Consider the following 18,962-nt stretch of genomic DNA (forward strand, 5'->3'; position numbering starts at 1 on the left):
ATTTGAATAATCTACAACTTAAAGCTTAGTAGAAATTCAGATTAGGTTTACTTTTTTTTCAGATCAAGAATATTCAAAGGTGTCGTGGAATCCGATTGCTGTCGTAATTGATGAACTTAAAAATGTACGACTTGTAATTAAGTCAGACTTATTATTGTTCTAAATCTAATTATTCAAGCAATAATTCTGCAACCCTTAGCAGGAGTATTGATTGGTTTCAAATCTAATTCCAACAGCAATCGTATCACATCCCTTATTATATATGTACGTGATATTGCAACTTAAATTAATACTGTTGATATAAAGAAAAGTAAATACTTTAATAATAAATAAACTCTCTTATTTGGTTTTTGTTTTCCAATTGAAATCTTTTTTCTGTGCAAGCATATTGCTAACCTGTGTTGGCAAAAGAGATGATTATACTGTCTTCGATAGATAGTCGGACGAGCCGCTACTCGGCGAAGTAGAGATGACCGTTGTGTCGGTGGCAGCTGTTACAATAGCAGTTTCTAACTTTACACCATCCGTACAGTGTGATGAATGCTTCACTGCCTTTTCCAATTGCTTGGCGCCAGAAATTTTTGCTGTTTGTGAAGCTTTAGCTGTAATGCAAATATATAGATGGGTTAAAGTGCTTTTCGTATGTTATTCAACAACTCACCCTATACCATCATCACAGCCTCCTCATCGATTTTGTATATGTGTACTGTTTCAGTATTCAGACCCAGTTCGTTTGGGGCAATATTTTCGATTTGATGAATATGTATACTATCCGTTAGGCAGACAATTAGGTGCAATCGATTCATTCATATACTGTGGGTATTTGAGCCGTAGACGCAATGGCAGATATTTTGATTCTTTTTGAAGCGTAACATTTGTAAACAGTTGGGTTTCTCTGCTGTCACCATCACCACTAGAGAGCTATTGAAGAAACGCTCGACCAAGATAATATGTGAGATTTACACGCATAGATTTCTTCCACATTTTCACAGTTATTGATGGAGAAAATGCGAAAGCGATATTTACCATCCAATACCGAAATAGAACTGTAGAGGAAGAAAAATTTTATAAAATTTAATAAAATCAAAAAATGATAGTTGTGCTAAAATGGGGTAACGTATTGTATGTTAAAGTATAGCGAAGTCTCAGCGGCTTTGTCCTGGTGAAAATTGAGTTTGAATAGGTTTTATTCTTCATTCTTAGAAACATGTACGAAGGTACCTGGTAAGATATTAAAAATCCTCAACGCTTTTTTTGCTATAACTTAAAAAAACTCATATTCAAACTTCTTCTTAACTTCTACATATCAATAGCTACCTTTACCACCAGGAGCCACTATTGCTTCTACGCCTATGCTATTGTTTCCTACATCTATGAGCTTTGTAATAAAATAAACAGCTATCTCCCCAATCTCTCCAGTTTTTTCGCCTCGCGAAACCTGATATTGTCACCAACCAAATCATCGGTGACCTTATTTAAGACATGACCGCGCCAAATGTCGACCATATGGCATTACCCTACCGACTGTCTTACACCCTAAAATTTTGGGTGTGACTTTCGATCAGGATCTACATCTTGGAGAGCATGCACTAGCAATTGTAACGAAAATCGTCGTTGGTGTGAGGTCTTAGCCGATCTCCATAGCGCCCGACTATGAGGAGGAGCTGTTTAGGACTGGCATCTACGCCGTTTCGCCTCGTAGGAGGGCGGCGGGATGTCGGTGACCAAGAACTGCCATCCCGCTAATCCAGGGTGTTATGCGGACCGTGCCTATTGGACGATTTGTAGCCAGGGGATAAATTCGACTGTATTCGAACGGAGCCTTCTGGATACCGGACCACCTCGGGAAGTATTGATGGCCTTACCACAGTAAGGGGCGCTGCTGTGGCTGACGGTTCTTTCCCCGTATATAATACTGGACCGCTGAGCCCACCTTGTCGGGCTGGTGGTCGTACGACCAAGATGAACGACTCATTACTTAATTTTCATAAGGACGATGATAAGAAGAGGACTGAGCCGCAAGCCAAGGACGACAAATACGCATTAAGCGATGCGTTGGACTCGGGGAGCGAGAGTAGTGCTGATTCAATGAACTCCGTGTTGGAGAAGCACACAAATGAAAAAGGAGTAGAAGAGTGGAGAAGGGTACGGAGCAAAGAGCTCTCTCGAAGTACCGTGCAGTACTAAGAATTGTACAACGCTTGGGAGCAGTGGTGGACCCAAAAGAAGAGGAGATCGAGCGCTTGGCATGGGCTCATGAGGCGGTAGAAGTAGGTGGAAGGCAGTTCGAAAGGTTTGCTGCGAGAAACCCTCGGTTCTGCAACCGGTATGAGGAGGAAGAAGCGTCGAATGGCAGAATGAAAAGGCAACGTTCGGCGGAAGGCGACAAGCCTGCTTCCAAGAGGCAGAAAGGGCCCAGTCCCAGAGCCGCGACGCAGGGCAGTCCCATAGACAAGACAAGTAGGCCCAAAGCTGTAAGACAGATGGGCCCCAATAGCGAGGTAGCAACTACCTCGAAGGCTGCGAGTCAGAGGGAAGTTCCAACTATGGAAGTAGGAGATAAGCCAAAGGAAGATAACGCTAAGACTCCGACTTTCTCGGAGGTGCTAAAGGGAGCTAAGACTCCGGCTTTCTCGGAGGTGCCAAAGGGAAATAACACTAAGACGCCGGCTTTTCGCGAGAAGATGAGTGATGTGGCAAAGCAGTCACTGACTGTGGCGCTGGTTGTTCGTAGCAGTCCTTTTGAACAGATGACTAGTGAAAGGTTGAGATCTGTAGAAAAGGAGCTTATTAGCTTAATGCTTAAGATGATGCGGGAATAACCAAGTAAGCTCCTTCCAACCTTTGATTCTGGGGATGGTATAATGGTATGAAGATGATAGCGTGCGACAACATCGAAAGCTCGCGGTGGCTGTAGGAAGTGGTTCCAAACCTCCAAAGGCAGGGCACGAACGCGCGTTTTGAGATGGTGGATAAAGCGCAAATCCCCAATGGACCAAAAGTTAAGGTATGGATACCATGCGTGATGAAGTCGGAGGATACACTGCGACTTTTGCAGAATCAGAATCCGAACATACCGACACAGGATTGGAAGGTACTTACTGTATCTCGGCCTACGGAGGAAGGTCAGTTATACATCTTCCAAATAAACAAGCAGGCGGAGGATATATTGTACGCGCAGCTTGGAAAAATGTCCTTAGGTACAGGCAAAATTTATATGCGACTCAGGAAAAGAAGTCGCGGGTATTAAAGTCCTAACACGCTGGCCGTGGGCGAAGTCGAAAAGGACCTCAAAAGCCTAAGGGAAAAAAGACACGTCACCCCGAATGTGTTAGAAGGGGACCAACAGCCAGATGGTGCTGTGAGTCGCACAGAGGAACACCCGGCACAACAGGTACAAGAGGCTGAAGGGGGCTTCGAACACTCTAAACCAAAAGGGCTAGGGGAGGACGACGACGTCACGATGAAGGTGCTGGAGGGGGACAAGCAGCCCATTGGTGGTGCGAGTCCTACAGATAAACCTCCAACACAGTAAAGTGGCGTCGAGCGAACTCCTCCTCCTAACGCGCTGATCCAGGAGCCGTGGCTTCCATCGGGAGGAAAGGTTTCTGGACTTAGCGCGCGCGGATTTGGCGTTTACTATGCGCAAACTGAAGGACGGGTGCGAGCTGTAGTAATGGTAAGGAAACAGCTGCATTCATATATGCTGTCTAATTACACTACTGAGGATCTCGTAGTGGTGGTGAAATCGCCGGACTCAGATGGTACATGTCCGGCCATGCTACAAGTTTCAAGTAGGGCGGTCGTGGGATGGCTTAAAATAATATTCGATGGGTGCATAAACTGAATCATGTACCGCACTCTTGGAGAACTGCTCGTGTAGCTTTCCTACCAAAGGCGGGGAAGATCGGTCACGTGTATCCCAAAGATTATAGACCCAATAGCTTAACATCATTTCTGCTCAAAACCTTTGAGAGGCTGATAGATGTGTACATAAAGTCCAACGTGGATGAAAAGCTGCTCTCCACAACACAACAGGCGTACACCAAAGGCAAGTCAGTAGACACCGCATTGCATAGGGTGGTAATAAGCATAGAAAAAGCCCTGGAATATAAGGAATATGCTCTAGAAGTCTTCTTAAGCATTGCCGAGGCTTTCTAAATGGGCGATTATTGATGGTCTTAATTACGTTAAAGTACATCCAGCCTTACCCAGATGGATCGACTGCATGTTAAACTGCAGTAAGATTACATCGCAATGGGGATTGTACGCATCCAATTAGTGGACAGGGGCACTCCGCAGGGAGGGGTGCTATCACCTCTGCTGTGGACTCTGGTCATTAACCAACTGCTTAGGGGATTCTACGAGGGACCAGAAAAACTTACGGTTTACGCAGATGACGTTGCATATGGTCTTGTTTACAAAGAGGTACAAGGTCCCTAATTGGACGAGGCCTAAGTTAGGAGGGGCGACCCTACGGGAGAAACCTTGCACAAAATATCTAGGAATGATCCTAGACAGTAAGCTGTCATGGAAGCTCAACGTGGAGGAGAGGGTGAGGAAGGCTTCAACGGCACTTTATGCATGTAAAAGAATGCAAAAGAACCGGCATATACGGTCAGAAGGAACTCGATGACGATGCCTCAAAACTAACAACCAAAAGCAATAATTATCATTTCACTGACACAAATTTTATAGTTTTTTTTCGGGATTTGGACACAATGTTGTTGTTGTTCTAGTAGCGATAAGGTTGCACCCCGAAGGCTTTGGGGAGTGTTATCGATGTGATTGTCCTTTAGCCGGATACAGATCCGGTACGCTCCGGTAACACAGCACCATTAAAGTGCCAGCCCGACCATCTCGGCAACGATTTATGTAGCCACATTAAACCTTCAGGCCATCCCTCCCTTCTAACAAACAGGAAGGCAAAAGTAATTGTCAAGTGATAAGTTGAAATTATTTAACATAGTGCAAATACACTAGCGATTCGTCTCTGATCCGCATCGAAAGTTCGTTTCGTAATAGAGAATGAGGCCCTAAGATTTTTTTTCAATTTGTATTTTGACTTACCAGCAACAACAGAATCATGTTTAATTGTACGCCGCACAAGCATTATAGCATCATGTAACGAAGCTCAGTTTCTTCCAAAAATTTTTCAACACTGCCACAGCAGTGATGCAATACGTGACCACTGGTTTTTGCCATATTTCATTACAGCTGCTTTGAGGATTTCATCCTGAAAGTTATCAATTTAGTTAATAAACGGCCAAGAATAACCAGTCGCGTCAAATGCTTACCTCAGTGTTTCTCCACACACCACCTTTTATCATAATTCGCGGCATGGTGCTATATAATTGTGAATTCTTTCGATGAGCACAAAAATCAAATCAAAAATTGTTGTCGAAATAAACAGCAAAAATCATTGTATATTAAAGACTTTGGGAAATTTTTAGAATAGCACCCCCCGAGTTCAGGGTAAAACTTGGTATCAAATGAAAATGGGAGTTCTCCCGATTACAAATATATATATTTTAAAGTGCGCAAACTTATAATTTAAAAGTTATTTGTTGTTAAAGTTTGCAAATTTAGCAAATTTCTATAGCACTTTAAATTACAATTTACACATCTTTCAAAACCTTAATCCACATACATATCTATATAAATTGGCAACGATAAACTTAAATTGCATTTTTGTATATTTCACATTTCATTTTTGCATTGTTTTCACTTATTATAAATGTTTTTATTAAATCAATCGCGCTTTTGTAGCAACATGCACATATATATATATACATATATACAAATATTTTATTGATATATATATATATACAAATATTTTATTGATGACATTACAAAGCTGTGCTGCCACATATATATACGTATACACATATAAAATTTGTATAGAAATTTGCAAACTTTAACACCAAATAACTTTTAAATTATAAGTTTGCGCACTTTAAAATATATATATATGTGATCTGGAGAACTCCCTCTTAATTTTAAATCTTTCCGGAGATATTCCATTTAAAACTCTCAAAATTGAAAAAATTTTTGACCACCAAATGTTTTGCTGTCTCTGCTGAATTAGAAATGGCGGATTTTTTTGCACGCAAAAATCACAAATTTTGCTATCCCTATAATAATAATAGGTGCGAGAGAGCACGATACATTGTGGGAAAGCTAAATTTGTCAACATGCTATTTCATTTGGAGAATTTTTCATTCCAAATCGTCACACCTGTCAAAAATTCGTGTGTCTGTGTGCGTTTTTGGTCACACGATTTTTGCAGGGTTATTCCGGGAAACTTTGAAAAGGAGAAAAAATAGCATTGTTTACAACGAAAAATATCTTGTGCTTTTAGTTATGACATGTGACGGAAATTAAAAATTTTGTTGCAGAAAACACCTTTTTGCTTTGGCGGCCTTCGCCCAAAATAATATTAAGTTAATTTTAGTTGTGACATGTGACGGAAATTTTTTTTTTTTTTTTTTTTTTTGAGATTTGGTTTAATGGAGGGGACTATATTAGAAGTCCCATACTCCAGGTTATTATTAATTTTGTACGTTGTTTAATTAATGGATTAAATTTCCAGTGTTGTATTGACACACGTTGAGCTCCACCAGTACACAATGGTAATACCAATTGGCCAGAACCATGTGTAGCAGCTTGCTATTTGATATATTTTCCTTGAAACTTCTCAAATTGAGCAGTATAGTTAAACGAGCTGCTTTTCAGCAATTATATATGTGATAATTTATCTTTTATACGCCTGTCAAATATTGTGCAGGGTTGATTCTTAACACGCAACGAGTAGCTTGTCAGCAAAAACATATTTTTTACTTGAAATCCATATTCGAAATTGTCACTTTATTATCGGTTAGGTTTGATTTATTTTCAAACGTAGTTATTATTAGATAATATTCCGCCAAATATAGGGGAATATAGTAGACGTAGTTCCTCTTGGTCCCAGTGTTGAGAGTTCATGTGATGCGGTATAATGATCAGGCGAGCACTGATGTCTTTAATACTGTTTTCACACAGAACCTTAATGATCTCATTTCACCTGCTAATGAAATCGTAAATTTTTTGCTTTCACACAGAAGTAACTGCTCGATTAGTATGAAGGATGAGACAGACAATCATGGCGGAACGATACAAGGTGGGAGCATGGTGACATACCTACAAACAAAAAAAATTCCATGTACTTGTAAATTCGAAGGACAAATGTCAAAATCGTACTGCGCCGGTAGTTGATGTATCAAATCAAATAAAAAGGTTATAATCAGCTGTTCGATGCGCCCACCTTGTATCGTTCCGCCATGCAGACAATGACATTTGCTTTGAAAACTAAGAAACTGAAACGGAAGCTGAACGCTGCCAACAGAGTTGCATTGTGCTTTTGACTTCATTAGGCATTCGATTAGCTACTAATGAAATAACAATAGATTCGAATTTTGTAGGGAAGATTGAGCTCAATAAGCGTCTTAATGTAGAAAATTGCCTTTATTATTCAATAAGCCGTCTGTGTGAAATTAGTATAAAGCGCAGGTTGATGGTAGAGTTGGCAAATATCCGTGTACCTGTGATTTTGTCACAGGTACTGAATGATCACAGCTAAACGCTGTGACTGCTTCTGAGGAATAGCCGTGACTGACTGACTGTGATAGCATCTGCACTTCGTTCACAATCACGTTTAATGATAATCTCAATCACATGAGTCAATGAATCTGTGAATCGTGCTACAACTAATTAGCAGCAGATGACGCAGTCGCCATGTAAAATCATGCATGTATATGTATTTAGAATGGATATTTTTTTTGCATTCCGTTTTGAATACGGTTTCTATTGATGTGAATACGTCTGTTACTTACGTTCTGAAAATCGTTTCATTTTGAATATTCCCGCATTGAGTGGACTGGGGTGATTTGGAGTGTATCACTTTAAGCTTAAAGTTTTATAAAAATTTATTATTTATAAAAGATGTCGTTAAAAAAATCCAAAACCAGTTTCCTATGGCAGTTTTTTGAAAAGGTGGATCATTCTTTTGCCACATGCAATATTTGCAAAACCAAAATATCTTATAAAACATCGACAAGTAATTTGAAGAGACATATGATTCGGAGGCATCCGACCGTACAACTGGAAAAGTTTGTGGTAAATTTTAACGACTTCCAAGCTTTGTTAGTGTACCTGTGTATGTATGCATTTCCATTTGCAGGATAAACCTCAACCTATCGAAATTGAACCTGTCATTGATATCACCGAAGAGCAGCCATCAACTTCCAGTGCAGCACCAAAACGGATGACACAATGCAAAATTATAAAAAACTATCGCCCAATTTCAAAAGAGGGTTTGAATAGCAAGCTTCTGCAGTTATTTACTATAGACTTACAGCCATTTAGCGTTGTAGACGATAGAGGGTTCAGGGAATTTGTGAAATCTTTGAATCCTATGTACGTACTCCCAAGCAGACGGGTAGTTTCCAAAACCATGATTCCTGCTTTGTACGAAGAATGCAGACATAAAATGCAAGGAATGATACAAGGCGGCAACCAATTTTGTATTACAACGGATTGTTGGACTTCAAGAAATGTTTGTAGCTTCATTGCTGTGACAGCGCATTTTGTATCACCGGAGTTTGAGCTGAAATCCATACTATTGTCGGCTCCAGAGCTCAATATTAACCATACGGCCGAAGACTTAGCTAACGCGATACACAAGATTGTCTGTGACGGGAATGTAGAAGGAAAAATTTTGCTTTCTGTTTCCGATAACGCCAGTAACATAAAATGTGCCCTTACAACAAAGTTGAATTGGAAACATTTTGGATGTATGGCTCATACAATGAATTTGATTGTTAAAGATGGCTTGCGTGTAACGGAAGTTGCTGAAATAATCGATAAGATCAAAGGTATAGTTACCTGTTTTAAGAAAAGTTCTTCAGCCAACGAAGCTTTTCTGAGCTATCAACGAAACAGTGGCAGGGACCCGTTGAAGCTGATTCAACAAGTTGAGACTAGGTGGAACTCTACTCTTGCAATAATGGAACAATTCGCTGCGCTTGAGGAAGCAGTAAAATGTACGCTAGTTATTTTAAACAGGAGCCTTTTAACCTTGTCCAGTGAAGAATGGCAAATAGTCAAAGATTTATGTATAATATGTCAACCATTCAAAGACGCTACAGTAACCATAAGTGGCGAAACGTATTGTACGGGATCCCTGGTAATACCGATTACAAATGGTCTTCAGGACGTTTACAGGCATTTGCTAACAAAAGTTTGGCCCGATCCTGTGCGCAAGGTTATAGACATTTTTGTAAATGGTATTCGGGAACGATTGGGCAATATCCAAAAAAGCAACACATTTTCTGTAGCTACATTTTTGGATCCTAGGTTCAAATTATTAGCATTGACGGATGAATTAGCTGCAGAAAATTGTAAAAAAATTGTGAAAAGTAATCTTATGGAACTGTACAGGGCATAATCGGCTCCCTCGTCTGAGAGTGTAGACGAACCTGCAGAATATTTTCTTTCCATTTGGAGCTTTTTCGATCAACGTGTCAACCAAAATAGATCGAAAGGTAGTGCTGAAGCAAAAAGCATCATTTAAATGCAGCGGTATTTAGAGGATGGAATATTTTCCAGAACAAACAATTAATTTCAGTGGTGGCGCGAAAATAAATATAAATACCCTAAGCTAGCAGATTTGGCAAGGAAATATTTATGTGCACTAGCATCTTTTGTTCCATGTGAAAGAGTTTTTTCGAAAGCAGGCCAAATAGTTAGTGACCGTCGCTCACGACTGAGTGAAAAAAAACTGAGATGCTTATCTTCTTAAACAGTAATCAAAGTTTTGTATAACATTTTTAAATTAAACGCATCCAACAAAAATATTTTACTAAGATTGATTGAATATGTATTTATATTTAATTTTGTTTTCTGTATGTACGAATATATACAATTTTTGTAGTTTTATTTCATAAAATATTTTTGGTACCTGTATTTAAATGTTAATTGAACTAAAGGCTGACTATGATAAAATAAAAAGAATTTGATAACAAAAAATTGGGTTTTAAAATTACCACTTATTTATTTATTTAGTAGTCTACAAATTTAAAAATTAATCAGATTAAATATAGTTACGGGTTACAGATAAATTACAGAAGCATACAAATTGCACAAAATTATATTATAAAATATGTATATATTATTAAATCAGTTGTCGGGATGGACTGTGATGCCGAGTAACAGGAATTGATTATTAGTGCTGCCGGAATGGACGTGATTTCCAGCAGCTGATGTATACGTTGCGATTTATTGGGTTTTAAAAGACGGTGAACGCCCCTAATTATCCACCTCCTTGACCTCCTTATCATGTACCTAAAAGCGAAAATTAAACATTTCATTCCTTTCATTATATATACAATAGTTTTTACAAATTATAAATAACGAGTACTCTACAATAACAACAACACCAACCCAAATCTTAAAATTAATAACTGACAACCCCTTTATTAATAAATGAACAACTATTGCAATAATCTCTTACTTGTTCGGCGCACAACCACAGGTGCCTAACCTTTAACAACAACTTGAGAAAATCGAAACGCTCATTGCATATTATGCGGATAACGTCCATCAATACATAGTGTTCCGCTCAACATTTGGCATTTCAGCAATCATGTTGCGAATTTTATCCATATATGCAGTTAAACTGTTCGTAACAAGTATGATGAAAGTATAATCATTTGGCAAACGTTCAATTACTTGTTGGTGATTAAGTGTTTGTTGAGTGCGCGCAGCATGACTGGGCGATTAAACATACAAGCAACAAATTTCGCGTATTAAGCGCTGGTAATGCTTGACCTAATACTTCTGGCGGTATTTCCTGGCTATGCGCAAACGTTCAAAAAAGCTTTAACACTTTTTTAGCATTTAAACCATTCTTATCGTCCTTGGCAAGGCGCCTTATTAGTTTGAGAAGCTGTTCACAATGACGCTTATTAGCGCCGGTCATACTAGCCTATAGTAAGAAAACATAGTGAAAATTTTATGATTATTCTTAATATCAACTAATATTAATTTTGTATTCATATATGTTGAAAGTTTGTATCTACCTGGAATGATTGAAACAGATGATCTAATTGTTCGGACGTAAAATCCCAAGCTAATTTCGCCAAAAGGTCATGTACATTCTTAACAATTGCCTCATGTTTGCCAATCTGTGCACGCCATACTGTATCCAAATCTTCAAGTGTTAAGGCGTGTTCTTTTATAAGAAATCGTATTATCTTCTCCAGCTTTTCAACATATTGTAGCTGAGAAAGGCGTCTTTCCAGCACAAAACATCAGAAAGTTTGATATAATTCTAGTACCAAATAAAATCGCAATGAAAAAGCCAATATTTTTATATTAAATTGTTTACGTGTACTTACGCTCTGCTGTCAACCAATCCATTTCATCATCGGGCATACAATGTTGTTGTTGTTGTGTACGATGTTGAATATGAGCTTAGCACTATATTGATTTCATTTAGCGCATTCATTTTACCATTGAAGCTAGATACGTGTAATAGCCGCAATATCATTTTGAGACGAAACATTTCCAGATCACGTATAAAATCCTCTTGTCCAGGCAAACGACTTGCTAACACACGTGCCGACTTTACAATACCATTAATATAATCGTTCTACCCCTCCGGTTTGGCTTCACGCTGCAATTCATCATCAGAAAAACTATATAGCAAATCCAGCATAACATTCTAAATTTGCATAAAATACTTAGCAATGGTTGCAGGTGTCAACAGCTGCTCGTAGCACTGCTCAATTCAATTCAAGTGTCAATTTGTTATCCTGGCTCTCGTCGGACGTGCCGCCTTTTGTTTGCTCTTGATTGCAGACCACAATGATACAGTTCCAACCAATCCTTTTGGATTTTTTAGTTTATTAAATATGACACTGTCATTTTGATGACAGTATCAAATGTTACATGTGTTAGTGGAGAGCAAAAAAAAGCTTTGAATGTGTGCGTGAACTATCACCAACCAACGTCTTGAAGGGTAGCTCTTCCTCTTCCTATGTCACAGTCACAGTCACGGATAAAATAAGCTGTGACTGAGAGGTCACAAGCACAGATAACATTGTTCCTCAAAAATCACGGGATCTGCCAACATTAGTTGATGGTACGCGCTGAGACTGGACTAAAAGGGAAATGTGCTTGGTAGACACGGATGTGTGTTATATAAAAATACTTAAAGCGAAATTGAGTTATAATAATAATAAACCCAACGGATTAATACCCTCCAAAGCCCGCCCAACCGACACGAGGGGCGCATCCGCATGACGCACGGATTTGTTATTGTTTTTGCCGAGTTGTTGATAGGCGGAGGTTTGTTAAGCGTCGAGATCTAAAACTGCTCAGCTACAGAATAAAAATCATCAGCTGAGTATTATATACATAACAGTAGAAAATTATACATATAGTAAATTGTTAAATAAGTTAAGGATTTAGCATATAAAGATTTTTATTTTTTATTTTTATTTTTATTTTGTTACGAGTTAAGATAGGATAGGACAGTTTTCCTTATAGTAAAAAGTGAATCCGTTATATCAAATGAATTCGAGTGAGAGTTAAAATCATAACACAAACACCGGAAAGGTTCATTTAATTCGAAGTTAGTTCTACACTGCCTCAAAAGAAGAGGTTTGTAATGTCTTGACGCTCGTGATGGGATATTGAAGTTTACTTCGTTCAAAAGAAACGGGCTAGAAATTAGTCCATTCAGTAGTTTAGCCATAAATAATACTCCTAGCATTTCTCTACGGCTAGCGAGAGTTGGAAGATTGATAAGCCTTAACCGACTAGTATAAGGTGGAAGATTATATGCAGAGTCCCAATGAAAATTCCTTAAAGAAAAAAGTAAAAATTGCTTCTGTATTGACTCAAGCCTATCTGCATGAACTTGATATCGCGGATTCCAGACTACTGATCCGTATTCTAGTATCGGCCTAACCAATGTGGTAAAAAGGGCTTTGGTTACATAAGGGTCACTAAATTCTTTAGACCATCTCTTCACGAATGATAGAACACCTCTAGCCTTATTGGCAGTAGTCATAATATGAAGGTTGAAACTAAGTTTAGCATCCATCGTAACTCCCAAGTCAACAAAATAATTTACTGATGCAAGACAAAAATTATCAATTACGTAAGAGGCTGCTGGCAAAGATCTCCGAGAGAAGCACATGAACTTACATTTATTGATGTTCAGCGGCATTGAATTCGCGTTGCACCAAGCAACTAAGCAGTTTAAATCCGCTTGAAGCAATGGACGTTCTTCAATAGACTCATAAGACCTAAAAAGTTTTACATCATCAGCATACATTAAAATTTTGGAATATTTTATTATGGTACAAATATCATTAATAAATAGCAAGAACAGAATTGGACCGAGATGACTGCCCTGTGGGACGCCAGAAGGAACTTTAATGACCTCTGAAAGAGTATTTTTAAAAATTACTTGTTGCGTTCTACCGCAGAGATAAGAAGATATCCACTGAGTGAGACCTGGTTGGAAACCAAGTCGATCTAGCTTGTGGATAAGCAATGAATGGGAAACTTTGTCAAATGCTTTACTGAAATCAGTGTAAATAACATCGGTGTGAAGATTTTCTCTAAATCCATTAGAAACATGCGTTGTGAATTCAAGTAGGTTGGTAATGGTAGATTTGCCTCTACTACTTTGCCTATTTCAGAAAATCCATCTCGGGCCTGTTTGAAGACCTTGAAAAGGTCAATTTGGGTAGGCCTACATTTCAAACAAGCCCAACGTACTCCCTTATCGTTATCGTTAAGTGCGTCAACCACTCGTGCTGATAAACCGGCGCACTTCATATGAGCAAGCCGATCGCAAAGCCAGCATGCCACGAAGGGATGTGATTCACTTTTTACTAAGCAGTTAGGATATAAACACGACATTCTTAATAAATTTAAAGAGGATGAGGAAATAAATATATATATATAAATGCTACGGAAAAATCGAGAATTAATAAAATAGGAAAAGTATGAATATTAATTGAACGATAGCACAACGGGTTATAAGAAAAAATACAACAGTTTGAAAGTAGCTTTTAGAAAGAGATATGCTGTATGAGCAGTTTGAGATGCACTGTAATAACACTAAACAAACCGCGCAAACAGCTGTGACACTGAGGAAAGAATGTGCACGCAAAAAATCAAAAATAAAAACAAAATTACACTATTAAAAACTGAAGCCTATCAACAGCAACAACACAATGCAAAAATACTCGGCAATTCAACTGCAAATAAATATGTATGTATATGTATGTATATGCAAAATTTATGAAAATTTTAATTTTCAATATTAAAACTTTAAGTAAAAGCAATTGAATTTAAATTTAATTTCTTGATTCAGCATACACAAATTATAGCACTTCACCAACTATGTGAACAATAAAACTATATTTAGTAATATTAAAAACTATATTTATTGAAAACACAAAGGTTATACATGAAATGGAAAGTTTGCGTTAAAAATGTGATTTAAATAAAATGCTTCTAGTTAAAATGAGAACTTTGCTTTCTGTAAAAAATTAGATAGTTGTGTGATATTGGCTTTGTCATTGCTTATGAATATTTCTTCAAAATTTGTGTACTTATCAAATATATCAAACCTTGCACGAATGATAGTAAAATTACGACTGTGAAAGGTCTGGTGAATGTAATCGCCAGTGTCACCGCAGACACAGCGAGGTGAGGTGATAGCATTGATCCTGTAAAGGCACTGTTTGTCATATGTGTGTCCTGAGAGTATTCTATTTAATGTTTTGATTTGAGTAGGAGGAAGTGATAGGTTTTTGAACCAAGGACTATTTTTTCGACATGGAAAGGTTTTGGAAAATAGGTTGGGGTTATCAATGGAGTGATCTAAAAATTTGTTATACCATTCGGTGTGAATGTTGTCTTTGATTAGCTTTAAAGCTTCGTCAATATTAAGTTTCACCTGCCTGTTCGGACTATTTGTTATGGCTAATTTAGCCATTTGGTCAGCTTTTTCATTACCATTTATACCCATATGGATGGGGGTCCATACTAAATGAATTTGTTGGAAGTTCTGGCTATTTATTAGATTATGTATTCGTATGGCTATACTATTATTAGTATTTCTGTTTTTTAGAATGTGGCATGAAACTAAACTATCGGTGAAGATAGTTATTTTATACAAGTTTTCCTTGATTGTAATACTAATTGTTTCTTCGATGGCGAGTAATTCTCCAAAGGCTGAGGGGGTTTTAAAGGGTATGTGAAAAAAATGTTCGGTTTTTTCAGAATAATCGTATATTGCGCATCCGGTTTTGTTATCTGAAAGTGAGGCATCAGTATAAAAAACGTGAAAATTATTGGAGGTGTATCTTTATAGTAGCTGTGCATAGTGTGTTTGTGCCATTTCAGACGTTAAAGCAGATTTTTTGATGGGTAAGTGTTTATCTATGATTGTTATCTTGCTGTAAGTGAAGCAACGATCAACATAATCCAAGGAATCAAAAATAGTTTCGAATTTGTTATACACTGTAGAATAGCTAAAATTTATATGAGGGTTGGAGGAGATGACCATTGCATAGGGATCCTTGTATGCGAACAGTTTAACCAGCTCCTTGGCGGTGAGCCAAATTGCTCTTTCGTTAGGTGGTAGTTCGTTGGCTATGGCATATAGAAGATTTATGGGAGTCGATGGAGATAAGCCCAGACTTCTTCTTAAAAACTTATTTTGGAGTGTACGAATTCTTTGGGTGGCTGATTTGGAACAGTTTGCAGCATTGGTGCTGCAGTATTCGATTTTCGATCGTACAAGGGATTTATATATATTAAGAGCCTTTTGTGGGTGTAGGCCCATTTGATGTTGGTGATGTATTTGAAAAGGTTGATGTTATTAGTAGCGTTTTCGACTATGTTATTGTTATGCTCAGTCACTGTAAGTGATTTGTTTATAGTTCTGCCAAGTATTTTGATGGAGGATGCTTGTTCGAGACTGGTGTTGTTGATTACAATTGTAAACCAGCGCCATCTAGATTCTAAGTTAAGGTGCGACATAAACACAACTATGTATAAACCACAGCTAACTATACGATGTAGATTAAATATAACAATGCATAAACAACAACTAACGTTAAGATGTAAGAAAATGACTAATGAATAAAGAAGAAGACACTTCCGTTTTGGCGATTAACTAGACACGACGTGTTTATTTAAAATAAGATTGAATCGGGTAAAATCACCTTTTGAAGTACATTTTAATCTAAATTTATAACTCAGGTATGGAGCAAGCCTACCAAACTAAATAAAATTAAAGATATTTTAAACCTTTTCTAAAAGAAACTATGGGTAATGCAAGGAAAGACGTAGAAAAAGCACTTGAAGCAGCCGGAGTGGAATTCCCACCATCAGCGACTTTGCAGCAATTACGCAGCTTGCTAACAGATGTTGTGGGAACCAAAGCAACGGAGTCGACCAGTGCTGATTCCAATACTGCCGATATTACTAACACTGCCGATTACACTAATACTTCAGGTGCCTCCAATACTGCCGATGCCGCCAACTTTGGCGATGCCGTCAACTCTGCCGCTGCCGTCAATTCTGCCGATGCCGTCAACTCTACCGAAGCCGCCAACTCTGCCGATGCCGCCAATTCTGCCGATGTCACCAATACTGCAGATGCCGGTCATATTGCAAATGCCGTCAATACAACTGATGTTGCCAATAATTATCCGGCCGTCAGTACTGAAGTTCGTATCAATACTACTGAAACAATTGAAATTGACAATGCCGTTGAAAATCTCAAAAGACAAACTACGCCAATAGTCGCTAACCTGAACGATGAAGTAATGGCCTTGAAGAAACGATTAGAGGTTTTAAAGCTTATGAAGCAGATCGAAGAGCTCGAATGCAGAGGTCCCATGAAGATCAGACGCCGCCTAGACTTCAATGACATCGGGGACGCTCTGCCTAAATTTAACGGGGATGATGTATCTTATCCAGAGCATCATTTTCTTCGTGACTTTGAAGAAATTATGGACTCGTCAGGAGCAGACGACAACTTCAAGTTGCTTGCCCTCCGACGGTCCCTAACAGGGACGGCACGTGTCTTTTTGTCAACTACGAAAGCGCTAAATTATGACGCATTAAGACGGGCGATTGTAGCCGAGTTTGACATCGCGGTTTCACGCCAAGAAATCTATAAAATGCTCTCGCAGCGCCGATGGAAGAAAAAAGAGGAGTCTATGCACTGCTACGTATTACATATGCAAGCGTTGGCAAAGCGTGCCAATATCTCTGAGACTGAAGTAATAGACTTTATTATCGACGGCATATGCACCTTAATCCCCAACGTTCAAATTTTATTGATTGCACGTACACTGGACGAATTGAAAACGTTGATAGGCCGATATCAAAACAAATACTATGGCACCAATATCACTGGCACGCACGCTGGACAATCAAAAATTACTGCAAAACAGCCGACAACAACAAATCCGAAGCAATCCACTTCGAAGCCAAAGTCAAACCCAATGCTTTGTTATAATTGTTCGCGCAATGGGCATACGAAACCCAACTGCCCATATCCAATACGTCCAGATGGATCCTGTTTTCGGTGCTGGCGAATGGGACACGACCATCGCTCCTGTCCGAATCCGCCGAAGGTACTCAAACCACGAGACGAGGTAGCTTTGGTAACCGAGGACGCAGAATATGAGCAAGATGCGGTGGAGCATTCAATTTCGTAAGTTTATCATTTAAGGTAGATAGTGAGTTAGTATCTAAAATTTTTTTTCTCTGTTTGACACCGGCAGCCCGGTTAGTTTTATAAAGGCGTCAAAAGATCAGCGGATCCATATCTAAATACAAAAGTATCGGAGGAAAAAATGTATTCATTATTAACAAGGTAAAATGTAAAATTAAATTTAGAAACAAAACAAATGAAATCGAATTAAATATCTTGCCAGATAAGAGCATGACCATACCTATTATTTTGGGACGTGATTTCCTCAGAATTTTTAATATTAAATTGAGAGGTCTTGTTGAAAAAAACCTTAAAGAAAAATTAATAGGTTTAAGATATGAGCCTGGTATTCCTAGAGGTACACAATCCGATACTGGTTCTGATGCACATTCTGTTGTTGTTAGCCCGACACAACTTAATCAAGAATATAATGAAAGTGAACCTAATGCCGTTGAATCCTGGGAGCCTAAGAATCCCACTGCCGCTGACGTACCTGAAATATTTAGCATAGATGTTTCTCATGACAAAGAAGATGTTGACATTAGTTTTAAGTTAGCTGAAGGCCAGCGTGATGATCTAAGACGACTCATTAACAATACCTATATTAACCCTGACATTGAACCTGAACCATATAAGTACGAAATGAAGATACATGTTACCAGCGATGTTGCATTCCATTGCGCTCCCCGGAGACTTTCATACGCTGAGCGCAGCCAAGTGCAATCGATTGTGCAGGAACTGAAACAAGAAGGAGTCATACGACCCAGTGACTCACCTTATTCGTCCGCCATCGTACTGGTTAAAAAGAAGAGCGGACAGCTACGAATGTGTGTAGACTATGGGGCACTAAATAAATTAACCATAAGGGATAATTACCCTTTACCCCTGATTGAAGACTGCCTCGAATACCTAGAAAATAAAAAGTTCTTCTCTGTCCTTGATTTAAAAAGTGGATACCACCATGTACAAATGGCCCCTGAATCAATAAAATTCACTGCATTCGTAACTCCTAATGGTCAATATGAATACCTAAAAATGCCTTTCGGTCTAAAAAACGCACCTGCTTATGATTGACGATGGGGAAATAATAATCTACATGGATGATATCCTTGTTGCTACAGCCGGATTTGAAGAGCACAAGAACCTTCTAAAATCAGTCCTAGAACGA

At 38.5% G+C, this 18,962-nt stretch overlaps 2 protein-coding genes and 1 long non-coding RNA gene across 3 annotated transcripts; 2 read left to right on the plus strand and 1 right to left on the minus strand.

The window, feature by feature from the left end:
- Positions 1-7,851: 7,851 nt before the first annotated feature.
- On the plus strand, positions 7,852-9,515 carry LOC137236804 (E3 SUMO-protein ligase ZBED1-like). Its single transcript, XM_067759801.1, has 2 exons — positions 7,852-8,154; positions 8,219-9,515. Exons 1-2 carry the CDS (start codon positions 7,981-7,983, stop codon positions 9,482-9,484), a joined length of 1,440 nt encoding a protein of 479 aa, XP_067615902.1. The 5' UTR covers positions 7,852-7,980; the 3' UTR covers positions 9,485-9,515.
- Positions 9,516-10,065: 550 nt separating this feature from the next.
- Positions 10,066-12,038, minus strand: LOC137236805 (uncharacterized). Its single transcript, XR_010948646.1, has 4 exons — positions 11,436-12,038; positions 11,118-11,368; positions 10,550-11,023; positions 10,066-10,380 (listed from the first exon to the last, which is right to left on the minus strand). It is a non-coding gene; the product is annotated as an uncharacterized lncRNA (long non-coding RNA).
- A 4,356-nt stretch (positions 12,039-16,394) lies between these two features.
- On the plus strand, positions 16,395-18,913 carry LOC137237727 (uncharacterized). Its single transcript, XM_067761805.1, has 3 exons — positions 16,395-17,794; positions 17,865-17,956; positions 18,018-18,913. Exons 1-2 carry the CDS (start codon positions 16,395-16,397, stop codon positions 17,911-17,913), a joined length of 1,449 nt encoding a protein of 482 aa, XP_067617906.1. The 3' UTR covers positions 17,914-17,956; positions 18,018-18,913.
- Positions 18,914-18,962: the final 49 nt, after the last annotated feature.

The sequence above is a fragment of the Eurosta solidaginis genome, chromosome 1 (genome assembly GCF_040869045.1).
Source record: "Eurosta solidaginis isolate ZX-2024a chromosome 1, ASM4086904v1, whole genome shotgun sequence".
Classification (NCBI taxonomy): Eukaryota; Metazoa; Arthropoda; class Insecta; order Diptera; family Tephritidae; genus Eurosta; species Eurosta solidaginis.